This window comes from Mustela lutreola, chromosome 18, assembly GCF_030435805.1.
Source record: "Mustela lutreola isolate mMusLut2 chromosome 18, mMusLut2.pri, whole genome shotgun sequence".
NCBI lineage: Eukaryota > Metazoa > Chordata > Mammalia > Carnivora > Mustelidae > Mustela > Mustela lutreola.
In genome coordinates, this window is record NC_081307.1 from 26135017 (window position 1) to 26155726 (window position 20710).

Sequence of the window (20710 nt, forward strand, 5' to 3'; positions counted from 1 at the left end):
TTTTTTTTTTTTTTTTTTTTTTAAATAAGGAGCTGGAACTCTGATTTGGAACATGAGGGCGTTGTTACTTGAGCTCATACAGGGATAGGAAGAGGGGCTTGGGAATGGGGGAGACTCAATTCAGCATGTCTTAGGACACAAGCCACCAGTCCAGGCGGCTTAAGAGGCAAGCATGTTGTGCAGAGCTTCTGTTGACTCTGGGACACGAGGGGAAGAGCTGGGATGCAGAATTCAGATGTGCCGCCTCATTGCCTCCTTGTTGTCCAGGCTAGAAGCTCCAGAGGACCACTGGCCGGTCCCAGGATGCTCTTCTCAGGCTATTGGGGCCCTGACCACAGTGACCAAGGTGACGTGGGCTCAGGTTTAGGAAAGTTCCTTCTTTACAGGAAGATTGGTGGAGTTGACCGCCAAGGAGGACACCCTGAAATTGATGGCAGATCGTTACTGTGTGAGCTCCTGGGGTGTCTTGTGAATACTCGAGCCTTCCACAGGATCCCCTTACATGATAGCCGGGGACTGACTGCATTAGTCTTCCAGCGAAGACGACGCTCTTCGGGTCCGTATTTGGCAATATTTATTCTGTTGTGATATTAGCTTTGATAGAGTGAAATACTTCAGAATGCTGCTTTGTTTCTCTTCCTCATAGACGTCTTTGGCAAGATAATACTGAGGTTCCCTCAGTTGAAACAAAAGCTGAGACCATTTGGGGAGAGAAGTTCTTTTTACACTTCTTATAACTGGCTCCCCCCTTTTCGCTTCTTGTTGTCAGTTAGGGCTGTGCAAAGCGGGTTCCTTCTCTTTCTGCCCATGCCTGTTTGCCACCTTCAGTTGGTTTCTTCTCAGAATGGATAAATCAGGCTCCCAGAGACGTTCCACCCGCCCCAGGATGTCAGGGCTCCGTGGCTTTTGTTGTACCTCCCGGGACACCTCTCTTTCCTCCTCCCCCCATATTTCTCGTTTTGCTGCTACCATCCAGTCTCAGGCTCTTCTTCCCAGCTTTGGAGCTGAGCCTGTGAAGTTCAGAGTTGTTCATCCTGGTGTACATAGAGATTCTTACTGATTTCTGGTGGGAATTGCTCTGACTTTTTTTTCAAGCTATTTAAGTAGAAAGGGGACTTTGGGGCCCATAGGCTCACATGTGCACTAAACGGAAAAGCTGTATTCATAGGATACATCTTTTCAGAACTCTACCCCCTTCTAGAACATACCATACAGACAAACATGGGACCTGAGCCTGTTTCGGGATGTACATTTATGCAGTCTACTGGGATGTCTTTTTGTTACTGTTATTGGACACCATAACATTGGAAAATAGATATGATATTATTCATTATACTTAGTGATAGAGGCATTCCTTTTTTTTTTTTTTTTTTTTTTTTTTTTTTTTTTTTTTTTTTAGATTTTATTTCAGAGGGCAAGCACGAGGGGGTAGGGGCAGAGGGACAGAGGGAGAGGGAGACAGAGTCTCCCCGCTGAGCACGGAGCCAGACTCTGGGCTAGATCCCAGGATCCTGAGATCATGACCTGAGCCAAAGGCGGATGCTTAACTGACTGAGCCACGCAGGCGCCCCAATGGAAGCATTCTTGAATGGTGGGAGGGTTTCAAAATAGACTTATCTTGTCCTAAATCTTGTGTTTTTATAATGTTTGTTATGTATTGAGTATGTTTGTTTTAGGTAAACTGCAGTAATAGGGTCAAGGGTAATTGAAATGACTACCCTGTCTTTGGCCTGTATAGTATCATCTGATTTCTCCCCAACCATGTAGCTAGTAGGCCAGCTCTAATCAAAACTGGGACTTTACCACATCAAGACATTAAAATTTTATATAAACTTACAAGCTAACTAGGATTAAGTGCTACTAGTTACATTTAAATCTTAGTTCCTGTTTTACTGACTCAGTACATGTATCACCATGAAGGAAGCTCTCTAGTTAGGGAGGGGAGTTTTCTCCCTTTTATTTCTGGGTGATGAAACTGAAGCGTTGAAGAATGACATTGTTTTAGGCCAGTGTCAGAACACTGCAAAGGACCTCGAGCTCCACGACTTCCAGTATGCACAGAGCTTTACAGAAATTGTTTTGTTCTCATCAGTGGCCATTAATTGAAGTTTTTCACTATGGTAGGAATTTGCTAGTCCATATTTAAAACCTGAATCTGAATGTTTTTGTTCAGGAAGAAAAGAAGTAATTGAAAAAACATGTAGCTAAATGTTTTCATTAAGTAAACAAAATCTCCCTTGACTTTTCTGGACATGTGGTATTACAGGTTTTCGTGTGTTCTGTGTAAGTAGTGAGAACCAGGGCTCTCGCTGACCTTTTTTTCTGATAGACCAGGATTTACTGGTGTGTTTATTTTGTCACCATTCCGGTTTGACTCTAAGGAAATGAAAACATCTTCCATTTGTTCTTTATTTCCAAAGGGCATCCGCTTCGATCCTGAAATTCCGCAAACACTACGACTAGAGTTTGCTAAGGCAAACACGAAGATGGCCAAGAACAAACTAGTAGGGACTCCAAACCCCAGTACTCCTCTGCCCAACACTGTACCTCAGTTCATTGCCAGAGAGCCATGTAAGTTGATCTACTTTTCATTTGCAAAAAAATAATAACAACCAAGAATTGTTTGTGTGCTGCACGTGAGATTACGCCACAGGACATAGTGCTGGCTGAGTGTCCTTTTCCATTTCTGTGAAGAGGCTGTGCATTCTTGCTGTCTGAATTCCAAATACAGCAATGTTCTTGATGATCGGCTGTCCTGAAAGGGGGTCCGGCCAGATTAGAACTGTAACTACTACAGAATTTCGTTTGACATGATGTCGATTCCTTCACGTCATCTTGACCTTATCGTGAGGACGTTCTGTCCGCCTGGGGTTACAGACCCTTCTTTATCTCCTCGATCCTGGGATGGGAGAGCTGGTTCTCCGCATTTACTTCATCTGTTGATGCGCATCGGTTCTGTGGCTTGGGAAAAGAGAATATTAAAAGTGAAAGCAGCAGATATGAAGAAGTTCTATTTTTGAGAACAGTTGAGCCCATAAATCTAGAGGGGAAGGTAAACACACACAAAGAATTTCTATGTTGGAACAATCAGTTCTAGCAAACTAATAGTGATAAATTTAAGGAAATCTAGGGCTTCCTGTTTTAAATTAATTGGGTAAAGATGCTGACTAATGGCTAAACAAGTGTTTACCCCCCATCTAATGAGCTCTTTCCCTTAAATGGCCAGTCTGCAGCTTTGCCTTTGAATAACTTGAAAAGGTTGTCTTAATTTTCTTTCTTAAGCTCAGCATAAGTGAGGCGTGAGATCGGCCTTAACTTTTCCTTTCATTGCATAGCTATATGTGATTGCATGTGGCAGGGCATTCAAGGAATCCCAAGTGACTGGCTGTTACTTGGAATATTTCCTCCCTTTCGTTCTCGGTCTTCTTTCCAGACCGCATGATCTTGATCTTCCTGCTTTCCTTGACAATACGGTTCAACTTTTCTTATTGCAACTGAAGGGCACATGAGTTTCTTTCTCCCCCCATGTCATGAGTGTGTCAGATTTAATCAGGTTATTTTGGAAGTTACAGCCATTCTGTAGCCGTGTAACTCTTGAGAAAGCTGCCACTAGTCAGGGGAAAGTAACAGATAAGAGTTTCTCCCCCACCGTTCTCTAAAATTTTTCCGCGAGGCCAGGAGTCATAATGATGAAAAAAAGAAATGTGCGCTTCCATGTCCTAGGGAAACTTGAATCCTTTCTAAACAAAAGTTTCATCTTCTAGTCCAGTTGCTCTACGGGCAGATGAGTAGACATTTCTTAGACAATTCTGTCTCCTTACAGCATCTAGTTCAGTACCTTGTGTACATTGTATGTATTTAGTAAATATTACAGTGATAAGTGGGTAAATATTTTAATTTGGCTATTTGCAGAATTATTCCATTTGTGTGGCTCTTCATTTCCCTCCGAAATGTCTTCTGTCTTAAGGCATCAGAAAAGAGTATTTGTAAGATTCCTTGATATAGAAAAGGTAACCTAGAGTGCCTCTTTAGTTTTCTAGTTAATTTTCTGCCTCAAATCAGAGAATGCTTTGAAAAGATGAATTCAGACAGCAAGTATAGTATTGATAATACTTTATCCTTTCTTTTTTTTTTTTTTTAAGATTTTATTTATTTATTTGACAGAGATCACAAGTAGGCAGAGAGGCAGGCAGAGAGAGAGGAGGAAGCAGGCTCCCCGCTGAGCAGAGAGCCCAATGTGGGACTCGATCCCAGGACCCCGAGATCATGACCTAAGTCAAAGGCAGAGACTTTAACCCACTGAGCCACCCAGGCGCTCCAATACTTTATCCTTTCAATTTTTTATTGAATGCTTTTGTTCTGGGACCTCAAATTTTGTTTTTGTTTTTTGTTTGTTTAAATCTATTTCAAAAGCTCTATGAAATTGGTAGCCAGGAAGGTGATAGCCAGTTCACAACAGGGTACACAAAAGCAACAGAGATGAACAAACGGACATCCAGAAGTACCTGAAGTTGTCAGAGGGTTTAGAGCAAAGTTTAGAAGACCGCTCTGGCCATGTCTGCCCACGTCCCTTCCCTGTGTACTCAGCAGCTCCGAAGTGGTCAGATAGTTTCCATGGTACGGTCAAGACTTGCCTGGGCTGCTTGTGGCAAAACAAACTTGATGTTTAAAAAAAAAATCCAAGCGGTGGTATATTCTTGAGAAGCTAAAAGTTAGCCTGATTTCGCTTAATACGGCTCCTTTCTATGACACAGGGGCCTTGATGAACAGCAGTTCCGCTCTCAGATCGACCTTCCCGTCCATTATAGTTCCCCCTGGGAATTAAGAATGTCCGTGTCCCACATGCAGAATTGTTTTCCTGAAAGCACAGACCAAGCCATTGCTGGTTCTTTGCTGGCAAGTCTCATTGCACTGTGCCTGGAATGGGTGTTCAAGGTGGTAGTCAGGTCAGCCCCTGTTAGGAGTGGATGGCAGTGGATCTTAGAGTTGAGGTATTGGAAAAAGCCTATAGGAGCCCCTGAGTAGCTCAGTCGGTTAACGTCTCAGGTCATGATCTCAGCGTCCTGGTCTCCACATGCAGTGGGGTGTCTGCTTGAGGAGTCTGTCTCTCCCTCCGCCCCTCCTCCCACTTGTGTGCTCGCTCACTCTCTCGCTCTCTGTAAAATAAATCTTTGGAAAAAACCTATAGGTTTCTCTGTTGTAAATGATGTGGAAAGGTTTTGAATGTTTCTTTTTGTTGATGTTTTTGTAGAATTGTGCTGAAAATTACCCGTTGCCATCACTAGTGGAAGAATGTGCTCAGATTCAATTATATAACAAATATTTACTCGAACTCTCATGTCTCAGTTATCTGTTGAACTTTAATGAGCTCTCAGTGTGCTGAACACTGGGAAAGATGGGGACCGGTTGCTGCCTTAAAAGAGCTATTGGTCCAAGGGATTGGTGGTGGTCAGAGTGGTCAGGAAACTTGGCCCGTGTAAAGGATGTAAAAGGTTTTTTTGCAGCTTAGTCCAGATTGCCCCAAATCAGACTGTCTCATCTGCCAAGCACCTGCTCTCTTTATGTAGAGGACGAGAAGTGAGGTATTGCACTTGCCAAAGGAGAGGGTGGCCTACAGTGGAGAGCCTTGACTTTAGACTTGAGGATGTCTGTGAGAGTTCTGGTTCTGTCAAGCTTGTCAAGTCATTGTCAAGTTTGACCTTAAACACACTGCACCTTGCTCTGTGCCTGTTCTCTCAGCTGCAAAATGGGAATAATACCTTCTTCACGTGCTTCTTATGAGAGCTAAATAAAGCAAGGTCATAAGATTGTGTTGAGGATTAAGCAGCTGTAATAGATGTAGAATGCCAGGCAACCATAAAGTATAATCTTAGTTTAAAAAAAAAAAAACATGGAGTTGATTTTCTTTCCTAATCGTTAGAAGTAGGCCTGGGTCTTCCAAGGCTTCATCACTGTGACTATAGCCAGTTGCCTTCGTAAATCAGGAGAAAGGATGAATGAAAGTGTCACACACAGTCCCAGGAAAGTATTATACTATCCTAATGAAATTTTTATTAGTTTTAAATTCTTACTCCCTTGTATATAACAAAGCAAGAAAAACACTGTGAGAAAGGAAGTAAGAGATACAGAAAATTTATAAATTATATAAAATTCTGCTAGATTATGCATTGGCTTGTCCGGGAAAGTAGTGTTGTATAGTGGAAGAATTCCACCTGAGAGATGAAAACAGGGCAAGTCACCATCTCTCTGAGTTATGTTTCCTTTGTCTATAAAGTGATGATACTGTGTGCCAGGCATTGCTAAGCATTTTATGTGAAGAGGATTCTCAGTAGCACTATTTTACAGTTCAAAAACAGGCCTTCGGAAGATCTAGTAACGTTGAGGTCATCAGGTGTTATGGGTTGAATTGTGTTCTGTCAAAATTCGTATGTTGAAATCCCAGTCACCAGTGGCTCCCGAGGTAACTGTGTTTGGAGATGTCTCTACAGACAGGATCAAATTAACCAGAGCCAATAGGGTGGGCCCCAATTCCATATGACTAGGTTCCTTAAAGATGAAGAGGTGGCCAGGGATGTGTTCACACAGAGGAAAGGCCAGGTCAGGACATAGCAAGAAGGTGGCCATCTGCAAGCCAAGAGAAGCCACATCTGTCCCCACCTAGATCTTAGAACTTACAGCTTCTAGAACTGTGAGAAAATTAAATTCTATTGTTTAAACCCTGCAGTCTGTGGTATTTTGTAATGGCAGCCCGAGCAGACTAAAAGGTCAAGTCATAGAGCCTGGATTTAAATTCTAACCGGTTACTTTTTGGTTTTGTAACTTTGGTCAGCTTACTTAACTCTGTCTCCATTGTCTCATCTATGAAATGGCAATAATAATTAAACTTACCCATAGGGTTGTGAGGATTAAATCAGTTGACTCGAGAGGGCCACATCCACAAGAGTAATTTCAGTGACCGTTTAATATGCGCATGTAACAGTGTGTACGTTGGGGCATCTGGGTGACACAGGCGGTGAAGCGTCCGGCTCTTGGTTTTAGCTCAGGTCATGATCTCAGCGTTACGAGATGGGGCCCCCTTTGGGGTCCACGCTCAGTGTGGGGTCTGCTGAAGTTTCTCCTACCCCCTCTCCCCCTCCCACACGTGCTCTCTGTCGTCCCCTCCCTCAATCCAAGTAAACAAATCTTAAAATAAGAGCCTTCTGTTCTCATAGTTGAGACCTGTCGTTTTCTGCCTTTGTATACTTAGCATCTGGAACCTAGAAATATGAGTGAACTTAAGATAGTACAGATTTTATTTTATGCTTTTTCATTCAGAAGTTTAAAAATTTACAGTATTATTAAATTAAGTATTAAAAAATGTTCAGCGTTCTTGAGGTATGATCGGGAAATGATAAAATGCACATATTAAGACTGTCTGTTTTGGGACGCCTGGGTGGCTCAGTAAGTTAAGCGCCTGCCTTCGGCTCAGGTCATGATCCCCAGGTTCTGGGATCAAGCCCCACATTGGGCTCCTTGCTCAGTGGGGAACCTGCTTCTCCCTTTGCCTGTGCGCTCTCTTTCTGTCTCTGTCTCTCTCTCTGACAAATAAATAATCTTTAAAAAAATAAAATACAGAGGGTCACCTGGGTGGCTCAGTTGGCTAAGCATCCAACTCTTGATTGCAGCTCAGGTTGTGATCTCAGGGTCGTGAGATCGAGCCCCGAGTCGGGCTCCTCACTGAGTGTGGAACATGCTTGGGGTTCTCTCTCACCCTCTCCCTCCCCCAACCCCTTGCCCATGCTCTTTCTCAAAAAATAAACTAACTCACTTAAGCCTTTAAAGATGATCTTACTAGAAACCCCAGAGGCCTGGATGAGAGTCTAAGGAAAAGATTTCAGGGCAGGTCACCCCTCAGTGAAAGTCAAGCTTCCATGTAACTGTTAAGCATCAGAATTTGATGGCCAGGATGCATTAACGGGTGAAATATAGTCTTACATAGTTGACCAGGGGCTCCTGGGTGTCTCAGTGGGTTAAGCCTCTTGCCTTCGGCTCAGGTCATGATTCCAGGGTCCTGGGATCAAGCCTGCATTGGGCTCTCTGCTCGGTGGGGAGCCTGCTCCCTCCCCCCCCCCCCCCCCCCCCCGCCTACTTGTGATCTCTCTCTGTCAAATAAATAAAATCTTTTAAAAAAAAAAAAACCAAACAATTGACCAAATTGAACTACTGATGGTTTTTCTTTAGTTTTGGTATAATTCATTGAGTTGCTTCAGAAAATACGAGTGACCACTTCGAGCAGTGTTTTAGTTTAACGAATAACGGTATCATCAGTGAAGATGAGCATATTTGACTTTGATTTATCCTTGGAGGACATGCAGGCAATTTACTAAAGTTTTTCACAACATTCAAATGGAAATAGAAGTGAGCATGGATGGAAGCAGGCGGTAACACAGCTCTGTTTTACATTGTTTCAGATCCTAAGACTTCATCTGCACAGTCCTCTCGAAACAGTGACGGTATGAAACCGGCATATATATACCTGCCTGTTGAAGGTTAAGTGGACCGTGTGTTCTCCGGGTGGTCCCACTTTGTAATGTCCCAAAAGGCTAATGACCAATCTGCAGAAAATTTTTCACACAGATCAAGAAACCTTACCTACTCTTCCTATAAAGCATGGGATTGAGGGACCAAGTCCTGCAATTATTTGAAAGTAAAACTAACACAGGGACGCCCGGGTGGCTCAGTTGGTTAAGGGACTGTCTTAGGCTTAGGTCATGATCCTGGAGTCCCAGGTTCAAGTCCTGCATCCTGCTCAGCAGGAAGTCTGCTTCTCCCTCTAACCCTCCCCCCTTTCGTGCTCTTTCTCTCTCAAATAAATAAATAAAAATCTTTACAAAAAAAAAAAAAAGGTAAAACTAACACAGAAACAGGGATTATCTAGCTGGTTGTTGGGTCTGTTATTTAGGGAGATAAAAGGTTTGAGTCCGTTTTAAGGAACATCCTTGCAGTCAGGTATGTTGACCACAAACTCACAATCTGGGCTCATCTGCATTTCAGAAATAGCCCCAATGTACTTTTTTTCCTTGAATCTTCTCTTTACAAAATTAGAGTTTCATTGCATTTTGTAAAATGACCACGCTTAATCCATTGTATTGTTAAAGAAGGAAACCATAAATGAAATTTAAAGGGTTAACAATACATATTTTCCTACCATCCAGAAATAACCACTGTTAACGTTCTGTCGTATTTCTTTCTACACGCGTTTCTATCCTTTTATACATATGTGTATGAAAACAGAGAGTGTCAGGTTGTCTTTGCTTTAGTTTGGTTACAACGTATGATCACACTGTCCTCTTTGCTCACTTGTCTCATAACCAGGTTTCCATCCAGGACTGTCTCCCCAAAGCATTTTCTTTATGGGCTCTTGACATAGAAGGTGTAGTGGTGAGGGCCTTTGATGCCTGGCAAGGTATTTTTTCTCAGTTAACTGGTGGGAAGAGAACGCACACTGTTGAGCATGGCAGTCTTGTGCTTTAAGACTCTCCTTCCCTAAAACTCTAGGAAGCTGTACTGGGGAGACAGGATTGGAAGTAAAACAACATAAAATCTCTTTTATGTAGTGGAGGGAATTGAGTGGTAGTTAGGAAGGTGCTTGCCTGAAATTTTTTTAAAAATATGACTTGAAATGCCACTAGGAAGTACCTTGGGGATGTGGTCCTTCTAGGAGGGAAGCTTCCCTCCTCCCCAAACCCACACCCCACTTCCATGAAGTTGTAGGAAAGGGAGCCGGTGATGGTGAAGACACACATTATTATTATTAATTATTAATGTGAAGACACACATTATTATTATTCCACCTGTTTTCCCAGTCCTTGCTGGTAAGGTTTTTGATGGGAACGGGAGCCCAAATGTAAAAAGGAAGTTGGGGAGTATAGCAGAGACCCCGGGAGTCTTTGGGGAGTCAAAGGCACTGGGAAGTGATATAGGAGGGGGCCAGGAGGTAGACCTGGGCAGGAAACAGGCCTCTGGCTGCCCAGCGGAAAGGAGACCAGGACATCGAAGTGTGCAAGCAAGCGTCATCCTGCAAAGCTCAGCTTGGATCGAGTGGCTGTTCCCTCGGCGGCAGCTCACGTGGGCCTGTGGAGGGATGCTGTCCTTGCTTCTGTTTGGAACTACCAGAAGTGATATTCACGGAAACTTGTCAGTGGTTTCCTCTCTGGGTATTGAGACTTCCTAATGATAGAGTGGTCCCCTGAGCATTCTCTTACCCCAGCACCACAGGGCATTTGTGGGGTGATTCTCACATGACCGAGGAAGGCCTTCTGTCAAGAGTCAGGAGAGGAATTTAACACTCAGGACACGTGTAAGGGCACCAGGGGCTCAGGGCCCTGGACATTCAGAGGAACAGAAACCTGAAACTGCAGACGACGAGGCCAGCAGAGTACTCTTACAAACCAAGATACCTTAACGCTTATTTCTACATAGGTCCCACTCTGACGAAGCAAAGCTGTTGTTTTCCTTAGGGCTGTTTACAGCCCACTGCTGCCTCTGTCTTCTCTACAAACCTGTACATGTTCCTAGTCTTGGTTAATGCGGATAATTTTTAATTACTGATTTTTAATTACTAAATTTAAGGGTCCCTGGTGGCTCAGTCTGTTAAGCATCTGCCTTAAGCTCAGGTCATGATGCCAGGGTTCTGGGATTGAGTCCCAAGTAGGGCGCATGCTCAGCAGGGAGTCTGCCCCTCCCCCCTGCTCATGCGCTCTTGCCCTCCCACTCTTATCATAAATAAAATCTTTTTTTTTTTTTTTTTTAAGATTTTATTTATATATTTGACAGACAGAGATCACAAGTAGGCAGAAAGGCAGGCAGAGAGAGAGAGAGAGGAGGAAGCAGGCTTTCTGCTGAGCAGAGAGCCTGATGCGGGCCTTGATCCCAGGACTCTGGGATCATGACCGAGCTGAAAGCAGAGGCTTAACCCACTGAGCCACCCATAAATACAATTTTTTTAAAAAGTAAATTTAACAGTTGTTTTAATATCAGGTAGTGGGTGTGGTAAGAACTGTTTCCATGTAGATAAATCTGGTTGTATGTGGGAGGCAAGTTATTGCACTACGGTGCGGACCAGTGAGTCTGATCCAGTCATTTACGTTACAATCTAATGAGTAGCTGATCTTTGATCAACAGCGGCTATTAACATTTTGATTTGAATTTGTTTCTTGTTTAATCATTGATTAGCTATAAACAAAAGGCCTTAAGAACTCAGGAAGTCAGATCTCCTTGGAAATCACAGAATTCTTTTGTAATGCAAATAACTGCCCCCCACTTTCATGTTTTGTAAACTCCAATTACTCATTACATCTGCAGAGAAATGAAAGAATAAAGGAGTTAATTTACTGGGACATTCCAGAAGAAACAGCTACCAGAGACTTAATTCTTTAAGGCCGTGTGCTCTCCTCACTCACTCACTAAAAGGAAGGCATTTCTTGCTTTGTTCAAGTTTGATGCAGGCTCCCTGTTTCTTCCTTTCTTCTTTTTCACACCCTTGTAAATCCTCAAAGAGGTGCCTTTCTCGGACAGCAGTTCTCAAAGTATTTGCCGGCCAACCCCTGGTTGGTCTCCAAGACCCTTTCAGGGAGTCCCTGAGGTCTAAGCTATTTTCATGAGAATAGTTTGTTTTTCTCACTCTGTGGCAGTGGGCACAACTACTGGCACCTTCGCACATGTCCAGACAGCGGCACCAAATTGGGCGAATTTACTCTTTAGGGTCCCAGGCTCTCAGACAAGAAACCAGTTTCACCCAAGAATGTCTTTGATGAAAAAGTAAAAAATATTTTTATTCAACCTCAGCTCTTGATTACATGTCCTTTTTGTATACTCTGGTTTCTCTTCAGATCGTATAAATCTTTCGCCTTTTACATGTCCTTTTTGTGATTTTTTAACAAAAATGGGAAGGATCCATATTACCATATTAAAGATTAAAACAAATTTTTTAAGTATTTACTAATTCATTTTTAAAATACGGCCTCACAGAACTGGGTAACTTGTGAAGGAAGGAGTGTTTTAATTTCTTTTGCAGATAATTGTGGAGATCCCTTTTTTACATTTCACCAAAAGATTTGTTGCATTGTGAAATCTGAAACTTTATCCATGAGCTTTCTGCATTGTTATGTTAAATTCCATTTTCTATTTTCACTGGATCTTTTACCCATATGTGATTTTATGATATGACGCATTGGTCGTTTGGAAAGTATTGGTTCACTGACTTATGCTGATCTTCCAAATGTCGACTCATTTTATTAATTAATAATGATAATTATTATTAATTATCTCACCTGAGAGAGGTGAGAGGCCTCACCTCTCACCGGTGAGGCCATGCTTTCTTTTTAATATACTAGAACCAATACAATCCCTTGTAATAGGTTGAATTAAAGGCAGATATGAGAATCTAGGTGTTTTCTGTTACACCAGATACTAAAGAGGCTTGCAAAAATGTAGAACTGAATTGTTTTCTTATTAGTTTTGGCGCATGTAGTTTTTTTGTTTTTGTTTTTCGGGGTCTTTTTGGTTTTTTCTTTTACTTTTTTTCTTTTTTCTTTTTTTACAAAACATACGTGATTTATCTAAAGTAATGGTCTTTTAAAATGAATTGATGAATGTTTTTAAAATTTAAGTTACAACTTTTAATCTGCTAGAACCCACATAAAATTTCTTTGCGGTCTTTAATAGTCTCGGGCATGGAGAGCCTGCTGTCACCGCATGGCTACTATAGACTTAGGGCAGGTGATTGAGTTTGCTGCAGTTAAAGCCATTCAGAGCTAGACTGGGGGAAAGCAGCGCCGGGCCAGTGCTGGGGGCCCTGCATGCTCACCTGCCGGCCCCCAGGTTTGACTACGGGCTTCTATATATGCCACAGTCTCTAGAGACCATCCCAAGAATAGCTGCATGTGTGGTGGTTTGAGGAGCTGGATAAGATGCCTCCCATTCATTCGCAGACCGCGTCCTTCCGGAAATGGATCTGGCCTAAGTACCTTTCCAAACCGCTTAATCACCCCCACTGCACCCCCATTACCAAATGGAAGACAAGTTCACTTCAGGAAACTTGGAAAAGATTTTTTTTAAAAGGGGGGGTGGGGAACGTCGACAGATTAATGTTTCCAAGTTCCTAAACCTAAAGACACAGGGTATTAAATTCCCTTGTATTTTTTAGCCTGTAATTTTATAGATGAGATAAAATTTTAAATACAGAGGTTTAAGGCATCTTAATAGTCATTGGGTTTTTCATAATACAACTTTTTATATAATATCTGTATTTATTTAAGTGGGCTCCATGCCCAGGATGGAGTCCAGTGCAGGGCCTTGAACTCATGACCCTGAGATCAACACCTGAGCTAAAATCAAGAGTCAGGCACCTCACCAACTTTGCTACCCAGGCGCCCCAACATGTGTATTTTTTAATCGAATGCAGAAAATGATCTCACACCACACCACAGAGATGAGCATTTTAACAGTTGTGATGAACAGTGCTACAGAGATACACATGGTTACTCGTGACGGGCATCGTATGTTACATGCTGCTCCAATACCTGCTTTCATTGTCCACTCAAGACCACATTTTTGGGAGTCAGTGAATGTATAGCTGGATTGTAACAAAGGATTGTCATGTCCTTGGAATGTCAAAGTCCTTCTCCTTGGGGAAGAGTCTGGCAAAAGTGGGTGGTGGTTTAGAGAGCAAAAGAAGTGGAGGGACGCCTGGGTGGCTCGGTTGGTTGAGCAGCTGCCTTCGGCTCAGGTCATGATCCCAGCGTCCTGGGATCGAGTCCCGCATCGGGCTCCTTGCTCGGCGGGGAGCCTGCTTCTCCCTCTGCCTCTGCCTGCCACTCTGTCTGCCTGTGCTCGCTCTCTCCCCCTCTCTCTCTCTGATAAATAAATAAAATCTTTAAAAAAAAAATGGAGATCTCCAGCTTTATGAGGTCCTTTATCTTCCTCCCTTTCCTTCCACGAGGCGTGTAGCTGCTGGGGCGTCAGCCGTTCCGAGCAGCGCCAGAGCTGGAGCCAGAAGCAGCATCTTGGTTTGAACAAAATAATGTAATTAGTGTCTGACTGCGAAGGAGTGTCTTTCTGTCCTTTAATTGACTACGTCTCCAGAGGTCAGGGAGATCAGGCTGGTCAAACATTAACAGCTCTGCACAGGAAATTATGGTGAGTTCCTGTTTCAGTTTTCTCACTCGAGTTTAGCAAACATTTGAGGGGAGGTGAGAGATAAAAAACTGAATAAGGTACAGTTCTGCTCTCGAGGTGTTTACACGTTAGTGAAACAGGGAGACAGGGAGACAGGCCCATAGAGGACCAGAAGGTGCAGCCAAGGGCTACGATGAAGGTACGGGCCATGCCGTGTGCGGATGATCGAGCTGGGAGCCTGGGAGAAGGGGAAGGGTCTCCGGGAGGTCTGTTGACCTCGTGTCCGACATCGCAGGAAGCAGAGACGATGCAGAAGCGATCTACAGACTGAATGAGGGCCTAATGTGAACATCAGACCTGAAAGTGTAGCAAGGAGTGAAGGGACTGTGGAGGAGCTGGTGGTCTGGTGAAGCCAGGGGGGTGCGCAGCAGGAAGTAGAGGGTGACCACACCAGACTGGGGTGGGCTCTTGTGCCAAATCCAGGAAATCCATAGATACCGGGTGAGCAGGACGAGACCGTTGCTGGTTATTTATTCCTTCAGGAAGGAATCTCACATCTCACCAGAACGATGCTGCCGCGGTCCCAGATAAGCATTTATGGACTAAGCAAGCCGGCTTGGGGGTGGGGGTTAAAATGACACTCACTGACGGTTTCACAGATTCTGCAGGTTAGAATGCCAGGCATCCTTTGGCTGGGTGGGTCCTCCGGCCGCAGTCTCACAAAGCCGAAGCAAGCGGGTTGGCTGGTGTGCAGTTTCGTCTTCTGTGCCCACATGGTTGTGGGGTAGGCTTCGGGATGTTGCGGCTGTAGGCCATTGGCTAGGAGTATGATTTTTTATAAGCTGTCATTTAATTGAGCCACTGCCATGGGCCAAATAAAGGCACGTACATACATTATTGCTAACCCTTGAGAAGAACTGTGAGTTAGCATGGTCTCCATTCGGCAGATGGAGAAAGGCCGACAGAACGTGAGTGGAATGTGGTTTGGTTTTAGAAGGCTGGGTTTTTGTTTTTTTTTTTAGGGAAAGGAAAACCTTTTATTAAAAATTCTGATTACTGGGGTGCCTGGGTGGCTTAGCCTTTAAGTGTCTGCCTTTGACTCAGGTCATGATCCTGGGGTGGTGGGATCAAGCCCCACATCGGGCTCCCTGCTTGGTGGGGAGCCTGCTTCTCCCTCCCCCACCCCTCCTGCTTGTGTTCCCTCTCACTGTGTGTCTCTCTGTCAAATAAATAAAATCTTTAAAAAAAATTTCTCATTACTCTGTGACTTTAAGGATGGGCTTGTTTGTAAAACAAAGCTCTGATGAAACCACATCCCCTTGTTAGCTTAAATCACTTACTGCTTAGGACCCCGTCTTCATGGCGTCTGTGTCTGCTTGGCACCTTTCCAGAAGGAACTTGTTTTTTGGCCATAATACAGAAGACATTGGTGTCTTGAAGGTTTGTTTGATTTCTGTTTAGGGCGAGTATGTCTCCCTCTCCATTGTTTTCAGCATACCGAAATGTGGAAAGAACCTTGTGATCCTTGTGGTCGACCCCAGAAACCCATTATTCATATGGAAGCGGCATCAGAATTACACCACAATTTGCTTTTTAAATGTCTTCCTTCTTTTCTCCGCTTCTGTTCTGTTGAATTGTCCATATATTGCATCTAGTTACATCTCTTAAGTGTCTTTTCACCTAGAGCAGACCCTTTTGGCCTGTTCCTTTTTTATGCATCTTTGAAAAAAAACATCTGCCTTCCTGAGAAGAAAAACCTCCTGGGTTGTTTGGTTTGTTTTCTTTAGCGGTCCTGTGTCCCCTCTGTTTACTGCAGATTGAAAGGCTTGATTAGATTTGGAAGGTTGGTTAAATTGAGGGTCACCTTTCTTGTCGAGTTCTCGCTGGTGCCCTGTGCTTTTGTGTGACGCCACATGATCAGGTAACCAGCGTTTGGCTCGTTCTGTGTTGGGTGATGGGGAGACGGGCCTGGGTTCAGGTAGCAGCGGTGGGATGCCTCCTTCATAAAGGTCCCTGTCGGCTTTGTTCTCATCTCTGATCTTTACCGCCTTCCTCGTTCTGCTTGTTTACCCTGAAATCGTTTATCAGAAAAAAGACTGAGGGCAAGTTTAGTGCTTGATTCTTTCCCATTCGTTGCCAGTTTTGAGCGTAAGGGATTGGTGCCCGGTTATCACTTTTTCTTTTACTTACCCGGCTTTTGAGTATCGTAATGAACTTGGGTTTCTTTATTTTCAGGGTGTTTCAGTGGATAGCTGTCATTACTCCGAAGGTGTGGGGGCAGGGAAGCAGAGGTATCTTTTTGAACGAAGGACATTCCAGGACTGCCTCAGTGGGCGGGGTTTTGTCATTTCCATCTTTTCTTTCCATCCTGTGAGTGGTGGCGTCTCCTGCCTGGTAGGTCAAGATTCGTGCATTGCGCCTTTGTCCTGGAGTTTTCCAAGTGCTTGGATAGGAGCTGCCATTCTTGGAGTTTAATGAGTTTCTTTGGCTACTTTGGTCAGAGCAATTTTTTATCCACAGACGTGGCCACTTTTACAACCTTGTCGAGGGTAAGATTTTTAGAAAACAGATTGGTATGTTTTGGGGTTTTGAGTTTTTTCCCAGATTTCCTTAATCAGGGAGATTATTAGTGGTTATATAGAATTGGTAATTTCCTTCTTAACATCAAGAATATGTGAACAGAAGAGTAATGAAAATAGTTTGACATGCCTAGGAATTTCCCCCAATTAAACTAAAAATGGAAAGGTGGGACATGTAACGGAATGTTCATCAAGAAGAAATGAAATTTATTTCATAAAAAGAGTGTTTTTGAACTATGCACATAAACGTAAAACAGACTGACCAATGATTTTGACTAGACGCTTTAAAAATAAGCTCGAGGGACCGAAAGTTAAATATTTAGATTAGTGTGAAATGTTCCCTTTGTAGCAGTGTGCCATTGATGGGACTATTCCTGGAACATGTCTCCTCTGCTTGTTTTAACACCTGACCTTGCTCCCTGGAATGGAATGTATAGATGGGAAGATACTCCGTGATATGGGTGGGTTTGTTTGACATTTTCTCTTTGTTTGTATAAGCCCTTTAGTTGTTTCTTTACAATCTTGTTAATATCGTTGATAATTTGGTGGCTTTCCAGAATCAGGACAGTATGGATGTATCATTCCTTTATGATCTGATTGGGTTCACTGACTTTTTATCTTGTGTTTGTGAAAAGCAGACTGAGTCCATCAACAAGTATGGCGCCTAGCACGGACGTGGAAACTAGGTGGGCACTCTGTATGAGAATGCCTATTTTTTCCTGTTTCTCCTCCTCAGCCGGGGGATATTATCATATAGAAATGGATTCATTCTGTGTGGTAGGTAAAAATGGCATGATGTTTTAATTGTTTATTAATAAAGTTAATTTCTTGTCATATACTCATTGGTCATTTAATTTGAGAGAGGTCTTTATCCGTGTGTCTTTTTTTTTTTTTTTTTTTAAAGATTTATTTTTATTTGTAAGTTAACCTCTAACACCCAACATGGGTCTCGAACTTAAAACCCCAAGATCAGGAGTCCCAGGCTCTACCCACTGAGCCAGCCAGGCACCCACCACTTGTCTGTTTCTTGATTTCTTTATTGATACATCTACTAAGAACAGTGCTTTCTTAACTAATGTGGTTTATTTTCCATGGATAATCTCTTCATCATTTGGTTGAAGGAAAAGCTGATAGTTCTCTGTTTTCTGTTTTTCCTCCCCCTCAAACTAATAATGTGAGCATCCCTCCCAGCTGCTGGTTTCTCTTTAAAACAATGATGAACTCCCAGCTGTAATGGGAATAAAATGAGATGATGTGCGTTGGAATGTATTAAGTGCTGCATAGTGGCACTTTACACATGGCATCGCTACACCAGGAGGACGTGAAGCTCAATGTTTAATCATTTGACAATCATTTCATTTGGAATCCGATTCCTCTAGAAATACCTTTTTCTTTTCTTGGTTCTTGGTTCTTAGGAAGACCAGAGGTTGCATTACACTTAATATAGACACAAATTGTGAAATCTGTTACTTTCTGGGGCAGGGGGAATAATCAATAACCAAGAGGATAGACAAGAAAAGAGAGTTCACATTTACATGTTGCTTGTTATCTTGTTTTCTGTGTTACCATTTTTAATAGTACTCTAATTTTTTATTTTTAACTTTTTATTATGGAATATTTCAAACAACAAAAGTAGAGTCTTAGCATAATGTTTTGTTGTTTTTAACAGCTGGTTGAAGCAAGATTTAAGATCTATACCATCTTTACATTTGGTCGATTTCTTACAGGAAACTTTGTGTTCGTTTCATTCTTTTCCCCTTGGAGTGAATTTGGGGAGGAGCCAGATTGTTTGTCCTGTAATTTCCTGTAGTATGGATGTTGCCATCTGCCTTTCTGGTGGTGTTTAGCATGGTCCTGTTTCTGAATTTTCTGTAAGTTAGTAGTTACAGAGAGTTGATCAGATTTAGGGTTAGAATCAGGGGTGGAGGGCAAATGTGTTCTTCCATCAGAAGACACATAATGCTTAGTTATCTTGCCCTGTGTAGTGGTTAGAGCCATCAGGGGACTCTACCTAGATCTCTTCCTAGACTGGTTAATTACCTGTTCCTTTTTATGTTTATTCACTTTTTAAAATTGTATTTCATGAAATTAAAAAAAATTTTTTTTACATTTGCCAAATAGCTTCGTGTAAAGATTGTGCCAATTTACGAAGCCAGCAGCCATGTCCAGAGTACCACAGTGTTCTTATACATGTGGTATCTGAGGCTTAAGGAGGGTCATAGTTTCCCCCGAGGTCCTACAGTAGAGTAGCAAGTGTTCAGTCTAGGAGTCCTTCCTTATTCGGTCTTGTCCAGGATAATAATACCAGGTTCCTTCCCTCTCACCACAGCCCCAGATAATTGCTCTTCTTCACTTAGAAATGGTAGAAGGGAAGAAATAAGGAACTGTACAGTTCAGGCAAGAGAGTTATTAAAGACAAAAATAATTTCCAGAATATTCCCTGGTGTCTCCTCTCATTTTGATTCTCTGGTGCTTATAACGATCCCGCCATTGATTATCATTACTTTAGGTCATTGCCTGATCCTGTGTGGTTTTCAAAATAAACTGACCAAACGACCTTGGCTTTAGCACCTTAATTTCAAACTTTGTCAGAAAGACTTACCTTTGTGTAGCACCTTCTTCCATGCCCTTTAAAGACTATTTATTGACACTATAAAAAGTACCCAAGCTGGGATCCTATGGGAACTTTCCAAACTTAATCCATCTTTCACGTAAACATACCGTTTTTCCTAGCACTTCTCTCTTAATTTAGCAGTGTCTGTATTTATGAAGAAAGTCAATCTAGATGTGTTTGGTAAACCTTGTCTTTAAAAGGTATTTCAAAAGCCATTTTATTATATAGTAAATGTTTCTCAGGCTTGTTTCATTTAAGTTCTTTTCCTAAAATAGCAATTTAATTTGACTTTTGGCAAATAGTTACCCCTCAAAGGTTGAGCTAAGTTTTGAATGTAGTAATTTTGTGTAGACGCTAAATTTAGCAATTAGCAGTCTCCCACTTCTAGTTTAAATCCAAGTGAACTTTTAAAAGTCTGAAATCTATTGGCCTCTCCCAAGACCTAGACTCTGATATTAACAAATGCCAAAAGAGATGTGCAAACAGGAAACTGTGTGATTCTTTTTGAATGTTTTAAGTCCTGTAATCATGCTTCCATGTGATCCTCCCACCCCCCACCCCCCATGAAAAGATTGACAGTAACCCTCTGGAGACTTTAGATCTCTTTCTGTTTTTCTTCCCCACATCTCCCCATTTATATATTTTAAGTGCCACCTGATACCACAAACAAATGTAAATGATGTCCTTTCAAAGTTCACTGGCTTCCTCTCTGAACTCATCTGACATTCTGGAGCCAGAATACAAACCATCAGATAAAAGTGTGAGACTTTATACTTGAAAAACATTAAGTGCCTTAACATGATTAAGTGGAACCGTAAGAGCTTTTTTTTTTTTTTTTTTTTTTTTTTTTTCCCAGTTTCTAGAAAGACTGGTGTTACTCGTTTAAGTGACTGAGGGATGAGAGCTTAGAAAAATGGAAACTCTTTAAGGGAACTGTAGGTAGGTAAATCCTGGGTTCTAGAGAGGAAGGTAGTCCATGAGGCATAGACCCTGAGGCCAGACAGGTTGCTAGTCTCAGGACCAGCCCAGATGGAGCTCCCTGACTTACCACCACTGGGAACCCCTGCCTCTCTGAGGCATCCCCGCCCCTGGCACACTCTCTCGAATTCTCCCCCGAATACCATTACACAGTGTGTGGAAGAGTTCCGTACCACTAGTGCAGAAGGTACAGGTTTATTTTTAAATACTTGATGCATTTAAATCCCAGAGTAGCAGCAGTTATGATAACAGACCTTTTGATGAAATGGTATTAATAGGTTCACATCACTGTACTGAGAAGAGCTCCATGGCCTGCCCTCTGGATAGGGTCTTGCTTCCTTCACATGGGGGACAGGCCGCACCTCTGTTCCTGTCCCCCAGC

General features: G+C 42.6%; 1 protein-coding gene across 8 annotated transcripts in view; it reads left to right on the forward strand.

The window, feature by feature from the left end:
* RBPMS (RNA binding protein, mRNA processing factor) overlaps positions 1–20710 on the forward strand; it is a 171691-nt gene that overhangs the window by 106410 nt on the left and 44571 nt on the right. For 5 of the 8 annotated variants that reach the window (XM_059156329.1, XM_059156333.1, XM_059156331.1 and 2 more), the window contains exons 5-6: positions 2421–2571; positions 8451–8492. In XM_059156329.1, coding sequence (XP_059012312.1) covers positions 2421–2571; positions 8451–8492 — 193 coding nt within the window. The remainder of the gene's footprint in view (positions 1–2420; positions 2572–8450; positions 8493–20710) is intronic. The other 3 variants (XM_059156332.1, XM_059156334.1, XM_059156330.1) reach the window with 1 other exon arrangement.